Source organism: Sorex araneus, chromosome 1, assembly GCF_027595985.1.
Source record: "Sorex araneus isolate mSorAra2 chromosome 1, mSorAra2.pri, whole genome shotgun sequence".
Classification (NCBI taxonomy): domain Eukaryota; kingdom Metazoa; phylum Chordata; class Mammalia; order Eulipotyphla; family Soricidae; genus Sorex; species Sorex araneus.
The window spans coordinates 345,381,596-345,404,192 of NC_073302.1; the positions used below are offsets into that span (position 1 = coordinate 345,381,596).

General features: G+C 39.5%; 1 protein-coding gene across 1 annotated transcript in view; it reads right to left on the reverse strand.

Moving 5' to 3' along the window:
* Nucleotides 1-13,752, reverse strand: part of NRG1 (neuregulin 1) — a 566,300-nt gene extending 552,548 nt beyond the window's left edge. The window contains exon 1 of the mRNA XM_055134907.1: nucleotides 13,695-13,752. Coding sequence (XP_054990882.1) covers nucleotides 13,695-13,737 — 43 coding nt within the window. The 5' untranslated portion in view covers nucleotides 13,738-13,752. The remainder of the gene's footprint in view (nucleotides 1-13,694) is intronic.
* Between the last annotated feature and the right edge of the window lie 8,845 nt (nucleotides 13,753-22,597).

The window sequence follows — 22,597 nt, forward strand, 5'->3', positions numbered from 1 at the left end:
GGCTAACTCCTGGCTCTGTGTTTAGGTTTCACTCCTAGTAGCTCAGGGGACCATATGGGGTGCCAGGGATTGAACCCAGGTGTGCATGCAAAGCAAGTGTCCTACCCACTGTGCTACCTCTCTAGCTCCAAGGTTCTCAGAATTTTCATTCCACTACCACCTACACATTCTCTCACATCTAATAGCTCAGTCGCTTAGTCATTATCTTACTCCTTTTTCTTATGTCAACTTAATTACAAAGTCTTGTTCCATGAAATGAGAGGAATACAGAATGTGGATCTCAAGCAGGGATTTCCCTGGGCTCTGCCAATCTCTAAAGTTGTTAATTTGAGCAACTAGTTTCTGGACTTGTTGGAATTTTACTTTCCTAAACTAAAAATGAAGATCAGTGATTATAGGATTGTATCTATAATTACATGCAGAATTTCTGTGAGGCCTAAAGCTTGATGACATCTATGAAAGTCTGCTCATAATGGCAGAGCACTTAGCCTTTGTAAGTGAGAAATCATTAATACAGACAAACCCCAGAGTCAGCAGCATGGAGGCAAGGTTCCCCATGCTCCTGAGGAAATAGAAAAAATATTTACAGGATTTTAAATTTTTCTAAGGACTGTTTCAATTCTATCTTATCTTGTTTTCTCGATTAAGCCCTCTATGTGGCTGAAGAGAGACAATGGTAGGTAAGGCTCTGGCCTTGCACGCTTCTGAGCCAGGCTTCCGGCATCTCCAGAAGCAAACCTGGACCACAACAGCTTGGTGTATTCTCACCCAAAAGATTAATCCCACAAAATAGTCTTCATTTTGAATGTAAAATTACATAAAGATAACAAAGATTTTCACAATACTCAATATTACCAAAAATACAAGGAATTAAGCTTGGGTCTTGTTACTTTTATCACACATAAGTTTTAATGAGATTTTTGGTCATTAATTTATTTCATAAGTAAAGTCAATATTATAATTATAATACCTCCATTATTAGGTCAACACACTATTATAAAATTGTTGTTTATGAAAAATTAAGCAATTAAGATACAAGAATTTTTTTCGGCCATACTTAGTGCCAAGGCTTTTTCTGGACTCTTCACTCAGGGATCACTCCTCACTGTGCTCAGGAGAACTATATGGTGTGCTGAAATCAAATGTGTGCCCCTTAACTCTGTCCCTTAACAAGATTTTAGAGCTGCCCTATAACAAGATCTTAGAGCTGCATAATATTATTGTTCTATGTAAAGATGCACACTATAGATGTTTATTTGCAACCCAATATTTTCAAAAGAAACTGGAGCTAGTATGCAACCTTATAAAAACAATTTTATAAGCCATTACGTAAGAGACAGACAACTAGTAACCATAAAAAAAAAGAATTCATTAAGAATGATCTGAGCACATAAATAAAAAAATAAAAATAGTGATAAAACCTTTATACTTTCAGCATATAGAGATTAACGAAACTGAAAGGAAATTAAAACTATTTGGGGGAAGGCGCCCAGCACCCCTAAGTACTGGGTGATTCAAGGGCATGAGAAACACAAGACTGACGGTTTTGCACTCGATTAAGTTGTGCTGGGGACTACCAGGGTCCCACCAGATGAGCCTGGGCTTGGGGATTATTTAGTGTGAGGAATTAAACTCGGGCTTCAAGTTTGTAATGTGCTCCGCACCTTTGCGCCATCTCCCTAAGCCCAGAATAAAAACATTTTGGAAACAAAAGAATTATCAAATACAGCTATCGTATCTTCATACAACAAATTCTGAGGAACATCCATAGCCAGTGTTTTCAAACATCATATTTTAATAATGTTGAAATGGTCATTTTCAAGTGACCCTTGTTAAAGGTCAGGGATTAAAAAGAGAACATAGCTAAGTGATTTTTAGTGACTAGGGTGAGCTAAAACTGTGTGCAAATCTGAAAAATTTTGATAATCTAACTAAATCAGATCAAGATATGTTTTGGCTTTGGTGCAAAAAAAAATAAAAACTAATGTGGCCTTTTGTTTTGTTTTGTTTTGTGGCCACACCAATTGGTGCTAAGGGCTTAGACTATGCCTGTGCACTCAGGGATCACTCCTGGCAGTGCTCAGGGAATGACATGGAGTGTCAAAAATCAAACCAGGCTCAGCTGTGTGCACGGCAAGCACTTTACCTGCTATTCCCTCTCTCAAGCACTGAGATAGCACATGTTTTGTTATTACTATTTCATAAAATATGTGCATTCCCTTCAATTAACTATATTATATAAAATGCATAAATTTATACCAAGGTTTGTGATTGAAACTGAGACATACCACAAAAATTTGATAGACTCAATATATTTACACTTGATCTTAGCCAAAAGGCCAAGAAGTGATGCGTCAATATATTGAATGTAAGTGAACTTCTACCCTAAATTAGTATTTGTACTTTCCCTTCACTTTGCTATGCAAGAAACACCAGAATCATACTTCACTCCTTCCTTTCCTTTGCCTTTAAGTGTTTTTTCTGTTGTTTTTATTTTTTATGTTTTGTTCTTTGGGCTGATGAGGAGATTATCTGGCACCAGCAGGGTGTGGCTTATGGGTGTGACCCCCGAGTCACCAGAGACTGGGAAAGCAGGCAGAGGATCTCTGCTCCCTGGTCCTGTTGAGCCCAGAGTCCAAGATTACTAAGTTCAGCATTACCTGGGTCCTGCGGGTCTTTGCTCATGCGTGAAGCTCAGCCTGAGTGTGTGTAAAGCCGCCTGAAGTGTGGCAGCGGTTGGGTAGTGGAGGTCGGCTGCCAGGGCTGGATCCCTTGGGGCGGGGAGCCCGCTCTGGGGAGCCCCAAGTGAAAACAGCTGCTTCTCCTGGAAGGGAGCATAAAATGAGACCCCCACAACCATGCCCCTGAACTCTACATCAGGCTGTATCCCAACTGTCATTACCCTCCAGGCCGCTTCCCACACACTTAGGCCGAACCTCACTCATGAGTGAACATATTCCTGGACCGCGCGGCCACAAACATCTGTGGTGTCAGAGATAGAGCCAGGACTAATCATGCTCAAGACAATCACTCAACACACTATGTCATATCAACCTTCGAGGGTTGACCAATCAAAAAGTCAAGTCTTGTTTCTTGACTTTCTGACACAAGCAGTTGTAATCAATACTTATTTTTATTTTCTCTTTCACTTCTATTGAAGCGACATGAAACCAGATTGGCTCTCACTTTGGACTCAGGATAACCCCATATCATCTTTGTTCTTGTATGTAATTCGTTGTTCTTTTTCTGCTGAAGATATTTTAATAACTTTCCACTTCTCTCAGGATTAATTACCCTGAATTCCCCAATCTTTCCCTACTCAATGGGAAGCCTTGTCCCCATGACTTCCCTGTAGTTCTAAGTCATAGAGTAAGTAGCTTGAGAGGTAAAAGGAAGAAAGGGAACATAGAACTTTGTTGTAGGATTGTAGACTCACAGAAAGAGAGAGAGAGAGAGAGAGAGAGGGGGGGGGGAGAGAGAGAGAGAGAGAGAGAGAGAGAGAGAGAGAGAGAGAGAGAGTCAGACAGACAGACAGAGACAGAGAGAAAGACAGAGTTGTCTCCAAATTTCTCCCTTTTGGCAATTTCACTTTTTAATCCCAGGAATGTCTGACTGCCACAAGACCAGGAGATCTGCCCCACAGCTTGGAAACTGGCCTCACATGCTGGGGGAAAAAGCAGCAGAGACAGAGAAGGGAACACATAGTAGAGATGTTGGGAGGACCCAAGCTGCTTGCCGAAAGTTGACTATAGATCGAACATGATGGCAACTCAATGCCTCTATTGCAAACTACAACACCCAAAAGGAGAGAGAACAAAAGGGAACAAAAGGGAATGCCCTGCTGCAGAGGCAGGGTGGGGTGGTGGGGGTTGGGGTGGGGGTGGTGGGAGGAATACTGGGAACATTGGTGGAGGAGAACGGGCACTGATGGAGGGATGTAAACCAAATACAAACATGAAAGTTCATAAGTTTGTAACTGTACCCCATGGTGATTCATTAATAATTTTTTTAAAAGGACTTTTATTTGGCACATGGGGGAGGAGAGGGGAGGAGGACCCTAACCTTCTATCTATGCTCCACAATTAAAAATCAAATTCTTAGCTTAGATGTTATCAGCTAAGTATTAGAAGAGAAAAAATATCAGACTTACATGAAGGACCTCCTAAAGTCATATAGATTTTTCTGATTAACAAGAATATATATTCTACTAGGCATGGTTTTAGATGGTGAAAGGGAGTATATTTGGATTGGGGGTTGGGGATAGTGAAAGACTGACAATCTTTGAAGACTATTTGAGGCAAGAGAGGGATTTCTACGTTTGAGATTATTTTAAATTGGGTGGGGGGGCGTGTTCGGAGTGGTGTCCACAGGGTCTGGGAATGCTCGTGGTGATTCCCAGCCAAGCAGGTCAGCAGCTCAAACTAGGGCCAGAAAATGCATGATTGCTCCGGCCCTATCATACTGGGGTCTCCATGTAATGCATTAATATCTGCTATGCCTGGCATGACAGGCTTATAAAGCAAGGACTGCCTCTATTTGGACTTCCTCAAACACCAGCTGTTTCATCAATGGAGAAAAATGTGCCTAAGGCATCTTAAGATGGCATCAAACTCAAAACTGATCATGGTATTGATAAAGTGACCACTATTCTAGCAGTATTTTCCTCATTGATTCTGTAAATCTTCTCTTTTGTTGCCCAAGGATCACTGGTGCTTTAGGTATCTTAAAGAGATCATAAGAAAGAGATTTTAGAGCCTAGCAGTTATGGCCTTACCAGGGGAAAATGAGGTATTGTTTTGAAACCATTTACCATATAAATCCAACACCACTGGAGTGAAAACACAAACAACGATTTTCTCACACACACGTCCACCCACTATGCCTCATGTTATTACGATGTGCTTGTTCCCCTCACCCAGTAAGGAGATAGCTCGCTCACAATATCCTTACAAATCCAAAAGCTGTCAGCTTGACACGGCTTCTGGTAAAAGAGTATTTACATTTGTAGGAGAGACACAAAACCTTGCATTATTTGCTTCTTCCTGTAGCTGCGATTTTCTTGGCATGCACCATTTCATCTTCTTGCATGATTTTGTGCCTTGGCACACAACAGAGGCCGCAGCCTTCCAATTCTCTCACTTCATGGTTGCCAACAGGAAATATCATACGTCTTTCCGGTGCCCTAATTGGTTTGGTGATGCAAGGTGTACTGCAGCACTTCTGATGGAAAATAATGCAGTCTTCAGGAAAAACTCTTCTACCAAGTTGGCACAAGTCTGCTTCGAGATTGTCTGTGCTTCTTGGTGCAGAAAGCGCTTAAATCTGAGTCAGTCATATGAATTATTTACCTAGATTTCTTTGAAAGGATTTCTTTGGCGGGAAATTCTCTTTGGCTTCACAAACAGAAGATTAAATTTATTCTTGAATGAAAACTTGTGGAATGAGAGGGAATTTAATTTAGTGGAGAGTAGGTACACACACATACCACAAATATAAAACAGGTGACAAGTACACATATAAATTCTGGGAGTTTTAAACGTTTACTTAATTGGGGTATAATAAAAAATTTATTTCAATTATCTATAAAGGAAACTAGGGCATAATATTTTTGTGCTATATACATCACTCTGATAAATAGACTTTGGATATATAGCAAGAGCCCATAAACTGTCATACTATTCCATGTAGAAAAGCAGAGGTGTTCTGAAACTTACTCATATGTGAAAAGTTAAAAATAAAAACTAAAAGTATACAGGGTTGAAGAAATTGTACAACAGGGTTGGAGAAATTTCTTTGCATATAGCTGACCTGGGTTCAATCCCCAGCACCCTACAAGGTTCCCCAGAAGTGATCTCTGTGTACACAACAAGGAGTAAGCCCTGAGCACCACAAGGTGTGGGCCCCCAAATAAACCCTAAAAAAGTGAACAAATAACAGTGCATACTGAACTCTGAGTCATATCACAATTGTAAATCATATTTTACACTGAAATGTATTAGATACTCAGGATAATACTGAGCATTAGTAGAACTATAAAATACTTCAGAGGGTACCAGCTCCAATATTACCTAAACTAGGCAAATAGAGCAACTAACAATTATACAGAATGTTTAAGTGTGAACTTAAGAAAAAAACAGTCTTTTGAAATAAAAGTAATCTGAAATCTATTTCTACTAATATAAGTACATGTTATTCCATTCTACTATTTACTCAAGTTTTTGACCAAAAAAAAGAGAGAGAACCAAGAAAATATGAGCACTAAGTAAGATTAAGATTTTAAGTGCTACTAATTTTAATGCCAAAATTTGAAGACAATTGCAATATTACAGCTAAAATTAATATCAAGTTAATGCATTTTTGCAGCAGAGCTAAGTGAACTCACCTTAATATCGAAGACCGACTAGGATTCAATAAGGATTTATGCAAATTGCATTTCTAAATGCTGCAACATCCGTTTAATCTGTATTACCACTGAGGGTACAAATATCCCAATTTTGTAATCTCTGAACAGTTTTGAGAAAATAGATGGCCTAAGCTCTTTGGGTTCACAGCCACTCGTTTTCCCTCTAGTCACCTGGAGGAATGCTGTGTTTCTGAGAGCGCATTCCTCAGAAGCACAGGGCAAGAAGCAAAGGGAGAGGGTCTTGACACGTATTCCGTGGCCGGGTTTGCGCTCAGCCACTCCTGGGGAGAAGGATGTAATGATTCAACATGCTTATCCAGTCTAACCTTTATGCCTGTAAAAAGCAAGATTGGCATTGCCCCCTCGAATCCTCCCTAAAGAAACCAAAAAAAGGAAAAGAGAATAAAGGAAATGTTTGACTTCACTGCCTCTTTCAAAACAAATTCCTCAATATTTTTAACAGCTTTACTCTCTCTGTAGGTGCTCAGTTGTGTCCTTAAAATAACCCCTGAGGTTGTGCAAATTTTCAAAACTTCATTTTGCTTAGCATATTTTACTTTATATCATTGGACTTCTTGCTTTCCTGGTAGGACTCATGAATTCATAAGGAAAGATTACTTAGACCGCAATTTGCCACTGTAAATGGGTTTGCCTTTGGCGATGAACTAGGCACTTCGCTGTAGTTTTGGAGCATGTCACAAGGCTGAGAAACATGTTCACCAGACCTTGCTCCTGGAAGCACAATCCTCAGGGAACACTCCCACAGGTGGAATTCATGAAATGTGTGTCATTTGTCCAAAGGACTATTCAGAAAACTTCAACGTAATAGAAGAAACAGTAATAACCCTTGACAGAAATCCCCAGAAGTACTAGCAGTGACTCTGTGCACATTCCAGAATATTTACCCACCACACTATTTTCCGAAGCAATTTAAAACAAAAACAAGTGTGCCAGGTAACTCTAGATGCTTCACAGACACTTTAGAAACACATTATTGCCTTTCTGTGATATAAGAATAGAATTAATGAAACTTAGTTTTTCTCTAGTTACTGGGTAACTGTTCTGTGAAGTCAAAACAACTTGATATTCTGACTGGAAAATTTATTTCTCACAGAATGCAGTCAGATGACCACAAAAATTGCGAGGAGACTCATTTCCCCACTTCTGATGTGTGCTATTTTATGATCCTTCCACCAGATAAACTTTATAATCAGAAAGCAAGGATGGTCCAAAACTGGGAAGCATTTACTGTAATCTGAGAGATCAACTTCCAAGATACTATGCTTCATAGTTGTATGTAATAATTTGCAATCTTTTAATAAAAAATGGGCTAATTCAGAAATCAATAGCTCCTAACTTTATCACTCAGGTTTGTTAAGAGAGACAAAATAAGACAAGTCTACTAAAGCTATACATTCTCAAATGAAATTTTATCTCAAAACTTAAAGGGAAATTAAGTATGCAAACTGAGAGTAGTTACATAAAATGCTGCCAACCAGAACACACATTGACATATTAAGCTATTAGCAATCTCCAGAAAAATTGATAGTATTTGGATAGCATAGCTTTATGCCAGGTTTGAGTAGTAGATGTTCTGGGTTTAAAATAGTAAAGCACTGTTTGAATGAAGGGAAAATAGCTTTAATTTGTTTCTCATCAGAAGTCCATAATACTGATGGAAAAATCTTGTCAAATAAGTTCTTGAAAAAAAAATTAAACCAGAGATTCTTCAAGTTTTCCCCCCATTTTCCTGGAGGAATTTTTATTTTATTTTAAAGTTGAAAAAGTTTTTATTTAAAAACTTTTTGTTCTTAGAGCCACACCCAGAAGTGTTCAGGGTTTACTCGTGAGTCTGTCCTCAGTGATCTCTCTTGGCAAGGTTTGGGGGGGCCAGATGGTGTGCTGGAAATCAAACGTTGTCTGCCACGTGCAAGGCAAGTGCCCTACCTGCTGTACTTTCACTTTGGCCCCTTGTCAAATAAGTTCTAATATTTAACTGGGGCCCCTCATCAGTCTTCAATGCAACATACCCTGGAACAAGTTCATACTAGATTTATTTTTAGAAAGAATCAGGTTTTCACAACCTAAAATCAAGTAGAGAGTCAAAGAACAAAAATAAAAAAGAAAGAAAAACCACACATTAGAAAAACCAGAAAAAAAAAAAAAAGGGAGGGGCCGGAGCGATAGCACAGCGGGTAGGGCGTTTGCCTTGCACGCGGCCGACCCGGTTCGATCCCCGGCATCCCATATGGTCCCCCAAGCACCGCCAGGAGTAGTTCCTGAGTGCAAAGCCAGGAGTAACCCCTGAGCATCGCTGGGTGTGACCCAAAAAGAAAAAAAAAAAAAAAGGGAATGCTAAAGAGGTGGAGATACCTACTAAGAACTATTACCAAATTTATCTGATTTTATTTCATTTGTCAAATTTATCTGAAAAGTCTCTCAAGACCCCTAGAAAAAAATCACATTAATAACAGCATTTTGCTCTCCCATTTCACCTTTTAAGTGGAATGATACCCTTTCTGATTCATATTATGTGGGGTTAAATTCATCCTATGGTACTCTCTACCCCTGTGTCCTCACCACTGTGATTAAACAACTATACTTTATGGGTTTGGATGAAATCACACACGCCTATCCCAACCCCCTTCAGTGTCTCATGTTAGTATTCCCAGGCCCGTACCCCATGGCATTGCCAACCCTGTAGTGAGAAGTGCCTCAGACACTTGCCCTATCTGCCCCCTGGTGGCCCCATCACATATTTTTGAATTCTTGGGCAGGACAGAGGTAGGAGGAAAGCTGTTTGCTGGGACCTGAAAATAAGGATCACCTCCTTTCCTTTCTTCGTGAAAAGGTGCTTAGAAGCTACTGGAACGGGGGGGCATCTACACAGGGGAAATGTTAACTAAATAGGGAGTTGCCATCTGTAAGAATTAATTTGTACACTTGCTTATAAAGTCTCTTCAAGAGTCTATATTTGTAAGGTGCAACCAGCTTTGCTCAGGGTTTACTCCACGCTCTGTGCTGACGAATTGCCCTAGGTCACTCCCAAAGTCTTATTTTTAGGGAGGTAATAGGTTTTGTGTGGAACAGTGATGATTTGCAAGGTTTCTTTTTTTTTGTTTTTGCTTTTTTATTTTTGGGTCACACCCGGCAATGCACAGGGGTTACTTCGGGCTCATGCATTCAGGAATTATGCCTGGTGGTGCTCAGAGGACCATATGGGATGCTGGGAATTGAACCCAGGTTGGCCATGTGCAAGGCAAATGCCCTACCCGCTGTGCTATCACTCCAGCCCCTTCTTTTTTATTTTTTATTTTTTTCCCCTGTTTGATTGTTTATTATAACTCTTAGAAGGGTTGATTCATCACTGCAGTCTGGGAATTTAATGCAGTACCTGGCACATTGTACATATTCAATAAATAATAGTAAAAAAACTATTTCCAATTTCATAGATAAAGAAACTAAGTTATGATACTGAAAAAATATTATGTAGTTGGCAAATGCCTGCATAGGAATGAAAATTCTTTCTGTCCTTTGTGTAGGATTCCTTCCTTTCAACTGCATCATGCTGTCTTCAGGTAAGATGATCTCAAGACGATCCCAGCCATGTGTTATCATCTGACTTGCAAGAGCAGTGACAACTTTGTGATTATTTGCACTGTCATTATCTTAACTGCATCATTTAACAAGTCTAATGTATAAAGAATGTAACAACTACAATTTGACATTGAAACTGAATTTAAGCTTCCCCTATCAAGTTCATTTCATGCTAAAATAATTTCACATAAAGAGGGGTTAGTTTCAGAAAAAAAAAGAGCTCTTTGAAAACGATTGTGCGAGGGTCTCAGGGGCTGACCGTCAGAGGACAGTCTCTCCCCCGGTGCTGGTCTTTAAGAAGGACACAGGCCAGGGCTAGAGCGATAGCACAGCGGGTAGGGCGTTTGCCTAGCATGCAGCTGACCTGGGTTCGATTCCCAGCATCCCATATGGTCCCCTGAGCACTGCCAGGACTAATCCCTGAGTGCAGAGGCAGGAGTAAGCCCTATGCATCACTGGGTATGACAGAAAGGAAAGAAAAAGGAAAGAAAAAAAAGAAGAAGGACACAGGCCCACTACAGGATTTGTGCTAGCCACTAGTCAGACCAAATCTCCAAATCTGTTTGCATTATTGAGTTCCTTGACTGTAATACATTGTTTTTGATATCCATACATACTGGTGTGACTTCAGACACATTAAAAAAACAACTGAGGCAAAGCCTTCATCACTTCTCTTCTGCCTAACTCTCATTTGACATTGATGCGAAGCACCGAGGCGGTGCAGGGAACCTTGCTGAAACTTGACTGGAATGACAGTATCTCCCGCTTGTGAGGTGGGTTACCAAGGCCAGTGTTTGCTGTTGTTTAGCTGCCAGTTTTAATCTGGCCGTTAGCAAAGCTGAGCATAAGGTTGAGGCTTTTACAGTGCCCAGCTCTTGAGCCTTTGAAGTGTCTTGTACCTCTTTTCCCTCTCTAGTTGCTTCTTCACCCTTTTCTCGAGCTGCACATACCACATTTCTCTCATTAATAGCTGTTGCTTACTTTCCCTCCACTTCGATTTACATCCTACCACCAGTCTCCCTTCCGTCTTTGAAAGCCCTTTTGATTTTTCTCCAGGCTTTCTCGGGGCCTCTGCAGACTGCAGTCACTAGAGGGCAACATGACCACACACACAGCTGACAAGGACACGCGAAGCCTCTGAAGTGGGAGCACGGCTTAGAAGATGCAAAAATACTTAGCAAGGAGTCTGACATGTGCATCCCCATTTACAAAACTCACTTATATCTACTGACCCTTTGAACCTTAAATCGCCCAGAGAGACAGGTCAAGTATTATTGTCTTTATATGCAACAACAGAAGGAAATCGAGGTTCAGAGAGGTTAATTGAGTTACCTACCCACAATGCCGTCGAAATAGTAGAGAGTGCATGGATTCTGCCAGAAAGCTGACCTTAGAAAATTCTACTATCAAACTTGAAAACGGCGAGTGCAGAGATAGCACAGTGGGTAGAGTGCTCGCCTGACATGTGGCCAACCTGGTTTGATCTGCAGCATTCCCTATGTCCTCTGAACATTGCCAGAGGTGATGCCTGAGCAAAAAGACAGAAGTTATGCCTGGGTATTGTCGATGTGCCCCAACCTCCCACAAAAAGGCCCAAACTGGAAAATCCATTTGTAGTATTCTTTTTTTGTGTTGTGTATTTTGGAATAATTTTGCCATCAAGCCCTTAAACTATTTCATACAACTGAAATACAAAATATCAGCTACACAGTATTTCTGTTTACAGAAAAACTGCTTATTCTTTTAAGGGAATATACTTACTGTTAGTATTTTCTAAATGCTTTTTATGTCTCACCCACTAATCAAAAATTTGGTTCCTTTTTCTTCTAGAATTTTTAGGTGTTTGGTATGGTATTTCTTCAGCCATACAAATGCACATTCCTTTGTTCAATTTTCTCTGATCTATCTAATATTGAAAGTCAAGAAAAATGTATAACTATATAGTTTTCCATTATAAAATATATGATCTCTGAAAGAATGCTATTATTCTTCTCTCTGTGACTGATGAAATACCTTGAATTCAGGGTATTCTCAGATCCTTGCCACATTGCTTATTTTCTTGGCACTCTTATTGACAAAATGAAAATAGAATAAATTTATACCAGGCAATTTTTGAAGCCTGGTTTTATCCGACAGCTATCTCAAGTACTAGCCTTCTAAATATCTCCTTATTTTTCACAGTAAAGTTCCCTCCATGTGCTAACACCCAGTACCTGATCCTGTTTCCAAGAAGCCAAAAACCCACAGTTGGGTGAAAAGAGAAGGAACTAAGAGGAATGCACCTTTTAATACAGGGAAGATAACCACATGCTTCCACAACTAAGAGGTAAATGCTAAACGAAAAATGGAAAACCAATAGCTGTGAGCTGGCAAAACCATTAAAGAAGCTGGCTTTGAAGAAGAACCCCAAGCATAACATGGCTGCAGTCGAAAGTGCAAGAAAACAGGATTGCAGTAGATCAAGATTTCTTTGTGATTTCCATCTCAAGAGGTGATTTAAAACTTCATTTGACAAATTAAACCTTGGCAAATAATATAAAATAGGAAGTTATACACTTTCATAAATTCCACTCATTTTACAATAACTCTTCCACCAGCCGTTCATGTCAGAGACAAGAAAGGAAGGAGTTAAGAAACTCAGGATGAGTCCAAAAATCCTTTTGGAATGTTCCCGAATTTGTCTTCACTTTTATTGTTTGCACATCTCATTTTACATAAAATTTTGTGGTGGGAATTCATAAAGTATAAGTAATATTAGCCTCTAGTTCAAGAAATATCTTATTTGAAGATGTGTGTGTTTCCCCATAGACACGCTCAACTGTGTAAACAATATTTATTGCATGGGAAGAGAACAAAGGTGAAATGGGTCTTTAACAAATATATGAGTAACAGGAAGGCAAGAATTTTAAATGTGAGAGTATGAACCCTTTAGATATAAACTTATCACTGTACGGAGAATCACAAGAATTCTGAACATGCATGCACCTTCTTCTCCCCCTTTAAACCAGTTTCTCTAAAAAAGAAAAAAAAGGAAGAAAGAAAATGAAAGAAATACTCCTCTAGCCACACCAGCACAGCAGTGAGGTTCAGGCTTTAGTCTACCGTGACAAGAGAAAATAAAAAGTACCCAGTAATCAGTAGCTGTCTATGCTGTAATCACACCCTCATTTTCCTCAGAGAAAAACAAACGAAAAAAGATGAAGTTATTCCCTAAGAATTTGCTATTTTTACTGGGAGTCACTGCCTGGGAACAGTATGGCAACAAAGCTGCAATTATCTGCAATTTTGAATAAGAGATCAAATCTCCAAGAAAATCTATTTCTATGTACTTGCCCACCCCAACATCACTATGGCTTTTTGCATTTTATTGCTTTTCATTGTTTGTAAGCTCCTGAATGGTGAGTGACACACAGAGTAGGCAACACAATTTTGCAAAAAAAAAAGGGCTTTTGTCTTAGAGTCAGACCTTGCGGAAGCAAACCCTCCCCGCCTGGAGAGAGGAAGCAGGTCCCATTTTCCCACTGCACCCCCAGCCTGAACGCCTTAGTTCATCTGTGCTGCCCAGGGAATGCCCCCAACACCTCCTAGCTAAGCGCCGCCTGGATCTCCGTGGAGCCCCTCCCAGACTCGAATCCCAATCTCCCGCAGAAGCAGCAATACCATGTTCCATAGAGAGAGAAGAAATAGGCATTACCTTTATTTTTAAAAGTGGTTAAAAAAATCATTTCTTTTTTCATGCATCCATAGAGGGTAGGTTAAAACTCCGTAGGAGAGGACTGGCTGTCTCGCTGCCACCCTAGGCCAGCATACCGTGAGGGTGAAGGCTTGTATGTGTGTATGTATGTATATATGTATGTATGTATGTATGTATGTATGTATGTATGTATTGAAAAATCACTGATTTGAAGTCGGTTAGGTGCTGTGCTTCGTGGACTGTGATGAATTGTTTGCCGCCTTAGTGATTCCTTCTGGTCCAGGGCTGCAGGTTCCCAGCCTCCAGAGCCGACCCTGATTGGTCCACCCCAGGGACGCGGGGCCCGGGATTCCCCCCCAGCCCGCCGCGGTGACGTCACGGCGGGAGAGCGGGAGGCGTCGGGGGTTTCCAGGGAAACACGGCAGCAGATGGCCCGCCTGGCTCGCCTCAGCCGCGCATCTGCAGCACGGCTGGTGGGAAGGATGTATTTGAATTATTAAAAAATAAAAATAATAAAAGCTCTGCTCTCTCGGGTCCAGCTAGTTCTAATATCTATCCTTCAATGTTTTTATTTCTCCTCAAGTTCTTTTATTTCTAAAAATGAGGTTTCTATTTTTACAACAAGGGCGTTATCCAATGCATCCCAAGTCACCCGTGTTAAGCGCTAGGTGTGTCCTCCTGGCTTTTCCACTCCCGCCCCTGCTCCCGGCCCGCCCCAACCCCTCCCAGGTACCAGCTACATCCTACAGGCTGTCAAGGTGCTCTGCCAAGGGCAATGTTGCTAAGGTAACGGGATTGAAAACCTGTCTGCTGAAGCAGATGCTTTAGAACCCGGGGTTTCCCTCATTTGCATTGGAAGGCTCCTGAGCTAAATAGCCTCAAAGCAAGCCGAGTCCTTGAAGCTAAAATAAGAAACCTTTTTTGTGTGGGGGCTGTTGTTGTTTTGGAAGGTAATCTCTGCTACTCTGATTGTAGATGGAATGCAGTTAAACGCATTCTGCCTTGTTCTTCCACCCCCTTCGCATCCTGAAACTGCAAGGAATTCCCTCTCTTATTTTCCTTCCAAGATTGCCCTTCACAGAATTATCAGAGGACAAACTTCTGACAATCTGGGGTTTGAGTCTGATATTTCCTGGTGAACTAGGAAAGTCTCATTCACTGCAAATTCACAACAAAAGGGAGCAAGGATGTGTTGCAAAGCTCAAGTCTGAAGCAAGTGGAAAAAACAATCCATAGGGGAAATGAAATTTAGAAACGTTTATATTATTAAATATATAAACGTTTTTATTTATATATATTTTAGTTATATTTATATATAAAATAAATTTATTTATTTTATTTATATATAAAATAAATAAATATTTAAATATATTTATATTTAATAATATCATTAAATATAAATAAATAGGATTTTAGACATGATTTTCACTAATATAGATATCATTAATTAGGTTACTTGATAGGATTTGATCACTGCATTCAGCAAAACCCAGATATATATATATAATTTTTATTAGTGAATCACCATGAGGTACAGTTACAAACTTATGAACTTTCATGTTTAAACCCAGATATATTTTTAAGAATGTACGAGAGTAACAGAGAAGCAGAAACTACACTTTGCTTAAATGCTCCTTAACATTTTTTGAAAAAAGGGTTGCATTATGATTCTTTAAAATAAAACATAATTATTCACCTATGCTTTAGCTCCATCTTCAAGGCCCCCCATAGATGCAGATGAACAGAGTTGGAATACAAAACCAGCTAGAATCATGAATAACTTTTTACAAGATCTCACTTACTGAAAATATTGTGATCGTGAGAAGAGAGCAAACATTACAGTTTTGGGCAATAGGACATGCATTCTTGGTGCAACATTTCAGAAGATTTTGAAATAGCTCTGTCAATGTCAACTTTTTTTACTTCTAAAGCCTGAATGCAGATTTCCTTGCTTTCCCGCTGATTTTCAGTGAAACCCATCATATTAAGGAGTGAAGAGAACTGCTTTAGATTTTCTAAAGCATTTATTCCCACACAGGCAACATCTTCTGCCCTGAGTTTGTGATAGCAGCAACAGAACCATGTCACTAACTAGAGATTCAGGCAAGCAATGGGGGCATGAGTTTATAAGTTAAACAAGTACACGTTCAAACATTCAGAAATCATTGTTGTATCACTGTCGTCCCTTTGTTCATCGACTTATTTGAGCGGGCACCAGTAACATCTTCGGTCATCCCAGCCCTGAGATTTTAGCAGCCTCTCCTTACTTGTCTTTCCCAATGATTGGAGGCTCTTTCAGGGTCAGGGGAATGATACCTGTTATTGTTACTGTTTTTGGCATATCAAATCGCCATGGGGAGCTTGTGAAGCTCTGCTGTGTGGGCAGGATACTCTTGGTAGCTTGCCGGGCTCTCTGAGAGGCTGATATATATGTATATATATATATGTATATATATATACATATATATATTTCCCTCTGATTTCATAGAGGGAAATCATAGATTTCACAGAGGGATATCATAGAAGGAAAATCAGAAATCATAGGTTCTATAAAATCAACCACACTTTAATCACTTTGCAATCATATTTATAAATCAATTAAAAGTAGCAAAATATGCATTTTATCCATACTAGAAAAATTTTAATAAACTATATTCTAAACCCATCCAGAATAGATTCTGGCAGAAAATACACACGTGGGGTCTGGGGAGACAAGTCAGTGGGCCAGAAGATTTAATGACCAGCAGAGCACATTCCCCTGGGCACCAACTGGAGTGATGCTGACCACAGAACTGGGAGTAACCCCAAGAGCTCCTGGGTAGCAGCTCTACAGAGAAAGTGAGAGAAAGGGGAGAGGGCGGGTGACAGAGGGAGATGGAGAGAGAGAGAGAGAGAGAGAGAGAGAGAGAGAGAGAGAGAGATGGGGAAAAACTCAACAAATGTCTCCTGATTCTCCATCAGTTATTACCAAGGATTCTGCCATGCGTTCCTGTTAGGAATAAAGACCTTGGATATGAGAGGAAGAGGTGGCCTGCCTTCCCGGAATAAATAATGGTTACTGATTCAGGCCAAACAAAAGAGGCTGAGGTTCATTCTGTATCCATTAATTTCTAAAAGCTGACCAACCCAGACCTCAAATATCATCCTGCTTGACACAGAAAAATAAGGAGTGAGCCATAGCATTTGAAAGTCGGATGCAGCACATCGAATGCAGAGATGTTACTGCAGACCCATGCAAGAAAGTAACCAGGCAGAAACCAGGGAGAGAACCCTATTCATAAATGATATTTTTCTCATAGCAGGATGCAGATAGGCAGCTGCCTTACCTCCCCTGCAGAGCTCTGAGGTGGTAACAAGGCCATCTCCAGTCTCTGATGCCAAGTCTCCAATGGGCTTTGCTCTTTGCTTTTTTTTGCTCTTTGTTCACCCTTGTTTAGACCTACCCGATTTACTTCTGTTTTCATGCCCTTGCAAAGTGCTTTTATGCAAAATGTTCACATACTTGAATTTACAAACATTAGCCCAGAATTCAGCATTTCAAACATCAGCCTTGAAATGTCAATATTTTCTTTCCTTAAAAACTTATATTATTTCCATATTATTTAAGAGAACTGCTAATATTTCAAGCATGGTTAATAAGTAGGTGGCAAGATATGTTAGAGAGGCTGAAATCGGGACTGGAGTGATAGCACAGCAGGTAGGGCATTTGCCTTGCATATGGCTGACCGGGGTTCAATTCCTCCGTCCCTCTCAGAGAGCCTGACAAGCTACCGAGAGTATCCCGCCCACACGGCAGAGCCTGACAAGCCCCCCATGGCGTATTGAATATGCCAAAAACAGTAACAACAAGTCTACAATGGAGACAATACTGGTGCCTGCTCAAGCAAATCAATGAACAATGGGATGACAGTGATACAGTGCTACACTTTTTTAACTTAAGAAATTAACAGTTTCAAATTTATCAGTTTCACATTTTAAACTTAAGCAATTAGCAGTATTTTTAATGGTAAAAGGTTTAAAAATGAGTATATTATTCTGAATCACTGCTATCTACAAAAGGCATCACTGCATTTGTGATTAGCTTTCTTGGCTACATATTTTTTGTTTGTTTGTTCGAGGGTTGATTTTGTTTTGTTTGTCTGGTTTTTGTTGTTTGTTTGGGACCACACCAGGCAGATAGTACTCAGGCCTTACTACTAGTTCTGCATTCAGGGATCACTTCTGATTCAATGGATCAATGAAATAAAATTAATAACTGATAAATCCTGATAAATGCAATTTTGATCAAAGGAACAAAATTAATAGCTGATAAATTCTGATAAATGGATAGTTCATTGCTCAGGTGTCAAAAGTATAAAATGGATAAGGGAATATATACACAATAGGCTAATACTCAGTTATAAGAAAAACAAATTAAATCCTGACTTATGACTTTTGCTACTTGAATGAAAACAGAGTGTCAGAGTAAACAAAATAAGCCATAGGGAGAAGAACAAATATTGGATGTTCTCAACAGCACATTGTATATTTATATATATAAATATATATAAATTTTTGTTCGAGGGTCGATTTTGTTTTGTTTGTCTGGTTTTTGTTGTTTGTTTGGGGCCACACCAGGCAGATAGTACTCAGGCCTTACTACTAGTTGTAGTATGTATATATATATATACTGTATGTATATATAATTGAGATCTCAAACACATAATTTGAGATTCGTGGAGGGAACTGACAAGATAGAAGTGATGAGTCTTTGGCGCTGAGTGGTGGTGGAGGTACAGTAACTTTGTATACCATAAACATACATATTAACAATATTGTAACATATTACCCAAAGAGCAACACAATAGAAAAAAATAAAAGAAAATGGAGAAAAGAAAATCCATTCAGTAAATGGTGCTGGGAGAACGGGAGAGTCATATGCAAGATAATTAAATCAGACCACTATCTCACGCCATGTACAAAATTTAACTCAAAATGGATTGAAGATTTTAACGTTATACTTGAGTCCATATAATGTATTAAAGAAAATAAGTAAAACACTCCCTGATATAAACCTCAGTAATGCCTCTGCTGATTTGACTCCAATTTCATAAAAACCAAAGCAAAAAAAAAATGGGACTAGATTAAACTAAAATGCTTCTGCTCATTAATAGAAACTTCATTAACACAGAGATCTCCTACTAAGTCTGAGAAAATATCTGTATATGAGCGAATATACAAGAAATAAAACTCAACAACATGGAAACAAACAACCCTATTGAAAAATGCTATGTCTCATATATAGGACTTAAAGATACACAGGAAGGTAGGAACAAAGGTCCAAAGCAACATAACGGGAGAGCTGATCCACAGGATTGTGGTGGAGCAGGAGGGCTTGGGAGGAGAATCTTGGGGTCCTTGGAAGAGAGAGGGGTACAACAGCATTTTCTGCGGCGTTGGAATTATGTGCATGAAAACCATTATTGATAGCACTGTAAACCACAGACACAATAAAAATCTTAAAATTAAAATAAAAACATTCTCCACCCTCCAAAAAAAATACAAAAGTAAAAAACAGCTGAGTAGGCATCTTTGTCTTCAGCAAAGAAGAAATACAGATGGCCAATAGGCACATGAATTATCATGTGTTTTCAGGGAAATTAAGTAAAAATGACCATCATATTGCCTGATACCTGAGAGAATGGATGATATCAAAAAGGCTGGAAACTAATACTTGTGGATGTATGGATAAAACACGTTTATTGTGGGAATTTGAATTGATGCAGCTTCTGTAGCAAATAGTATGTAAATTTCTCAAAAATTAAAAATAGAACTACCCTATTATCCAGAAATTCCACCTCTACAATGTAATGCAAAGAACATGTAAACATTAGTTTGAAAAGATCTATGGCATACCCATGATTATTGCAGTGCTACTGTCAATTGTCGAGATTTGGAAACAACCAAAGTGCTTAACAACTGATTTAAAAAAATGTGATGTTGGAGACAGAGAGATAGTACAGTGAGTAGGATACTTGCCTTGGGTAAAGCCAACCCGATTCAATCCTTGTCATCCCATAAGGTCCCCTGAGCATTGCCAGGAGTAATTCCTGAATGTACTGCTGGGTGTGCCCCACCTCTCCAAAAGAGAAAAGGAATGAAAAGAAAATGTGATATACTATGTACTGGAATTCTAATCAGTTATTTTTTTATAAAAGATAAAATCTCATCTCTTGACCTGGATGAAACTAGATGGGGGTCTCACAACACAAATCAAGTCAGTAGGCAAAAGAAATACATCAGATGATCTCGTTGATTCATGGGCTATAGTTAAATGAAGGGAAGAGACAAAATTAATGAAAACAAATACTACAAGGTCCTGTAACTACAAGGTCCTGTTCAATTACACAAGAGGGTCAATCAGTGGTGACAGATCTAGAAAAGGCTTGATTGGCAGCAAGCTGGGTGGATGGAAGATAAAAGACTCAAGTCTTAAAAATAGTGACCTTGGGTCTGGAGTGATAGCACAGTGGGTAGGGTTTTACTTTGCATGCGGTTGACCAAGGTTCTATCCCCAGCATCCCATATGGTTCCCCCAGCACCACCAAAAGTAATTCTTGAGTGCAGAGCCAGGAGTAACCCCTGAGCATCACTTGGTGTGACCCAAAAAGCAAAAAAAAAAAAAAAGTGACCTTGTTGTCTACAAGTCACAATAAGGGTTTTTTAAGGAAAAAGAGAATAGGGGAACTTTTAGAATGGGTGTGTTGCAGGCCTGTGAGTTCTGATGCGCAATGAAATTATCCATGGACTGCCCCCCCCCCCGAAGTATACTCCATCCAGTCTGCAAATCTATACAACAAAAAGGTCAGGTTTGGGGGACAGGGCAAAATGTGGAAGTCTGTCCATATTTTTGGGCTTTGGGAAGAAAGTGAAAAGGAGGCATTTGTGGGGAAGTGTACAAGCATCCTGGTCTAGGGGAATTTGTTGATCCTGATTTATCTGACTCAATTTCATTTAAACTTTGATGCCAGAATTAAGGTTGCCAAGTATGAGAGAGTGGTCTGAAGGGGTCAGATGGACTGTGGTACTGGGATACAGGCACTTTGGTGGTGTGTGTGTTATGATAATACTCATTATACTCACAAAACACAGCCATTTACACTTTTGTGGCCAATGTTACCTCTGAAAAGGAAAAAAGTATATCACTTATTTATGATATAAAAGAAGTCTTAAAATACATCTTAAGATGTATTAAAGAGGTTTATGACCTCTTTAAAGGTTTAAAAATAACCAACAAATATAGGAAAAATGCTCAAATTCACTAATAATGAGAATTTACCCTGTAGGTTGGACAAATTTAAAAGGGCACACTTATACAGCATGGTTTTGTGGAATTGCTAAAAATAATTGGCAATTGTTCAAGCTGACACGCACTCTAGAGGAAAATGTCATCAATTTAAAAATGAGAATGTCTTTGGACCAGAAATTATTTGGGGGGATCTTATTACATGTGACAAAGATTTACACACAGGGGTATTCTTTTCATGAAAAAATTAAATATATAATGTAAACCTGTAAACAACCTAAATCAATTAGAGAATGATTAAATAAAGTGTGCTTTATTCACCCTATGACATGATGTGTGTTCCTTTAAATGAATAAAAACACATGGATTTGGCACTTGGAATTATCTTAAAAGATATATACTTATGTGAAAAAAAAACCTTTCCTTTCCCTGCCATCTAATTTATCAATGCTTATAACATGACAACAGAATGGGCTATAAGAATACAAACCAAAAGATTTGGGAGAAGACTATGGCATGAAGAGGAAACAAATTCCTTTTAGTCATTAAATTTAAGCATTATTTTATGTTTTATTGAAGCAACATTGGTTGACTACGCTGTACATGTTTTATGAGCACATCTTTAGGTAATGTTATTGTTTTATAAGGAGAAGAGATTGATACTGGGATAATCCAAATAAGATAGGAAAATGCTACAAACACACTTAATCTGGTGCCCAGTATGCATTGGTCTCATCTTTCATATACGCACTCCACTTTCTTTGGGAAGATGGCTTATCTATGAGTAAAGATAGAAAGATAGAATAACATATGAATGATTTATCCAGGGCTATTATTGAAGAAAAGATAAAGCTGATGGGGGTATGGTCCTGCCATCAGGTCAACCTGTACCATCAGGTCAACCGAAGTGCATCAGCAGTCTACGATGTCTTCAGGCTTCCTGATACTTCAATGTTGCTGCTGTGCCTTTGGCTGGACCCCAACAAATTGGGGTCAAGTTTACCAAGAAATTAGATGGCCAAAAGTTAGGTATATGGGAGCCACACCCACAAACCACCTCTGACTCAGCTATAGAAGCTCATTTATTGTTCTTATTTCAGAGACCCATAAAAAATCTAGAAAGAGATCAAAAATCTCAGTAAAGCTCAGATCCGCACATGGCTGAACAGGTCATGGTAAATTGGTGGTGGGTTAGGCTGGTGCCCACCCAAGCAGAAACCCTGGCAGCCTCTTGCTTCCACAATCCAAAATTGCCTCTGGCCTGCCTCCACCATCACAGGACGGACCTCACCAAGATATAATATGCTGAAAATTCGGGTACTTGGGTTTTGTGACTGAAATCTCTAGGCTTTTTAAGGGTCGGGATGGACTACCTCCCCCTACCTCCCTGTACTTCCAGAAGACTCAGCAGTCACATCTACACCTCAAAGCAGCCACCCAATTGAAAAACTGCTCCGGCCTTACTGTCCCCCCCAAAAAATACTGAATGCCCTAAAGAAACACCATGACCTCTTGGCACCTGTATTGCAAACTATAATGCACAAAAAGAAAGGGAGAGAGAGAGAGCAAGAAGGAAAGTATCTCCCATAGAAGGAGGCTAGGGGTGGGAGTGGGATGG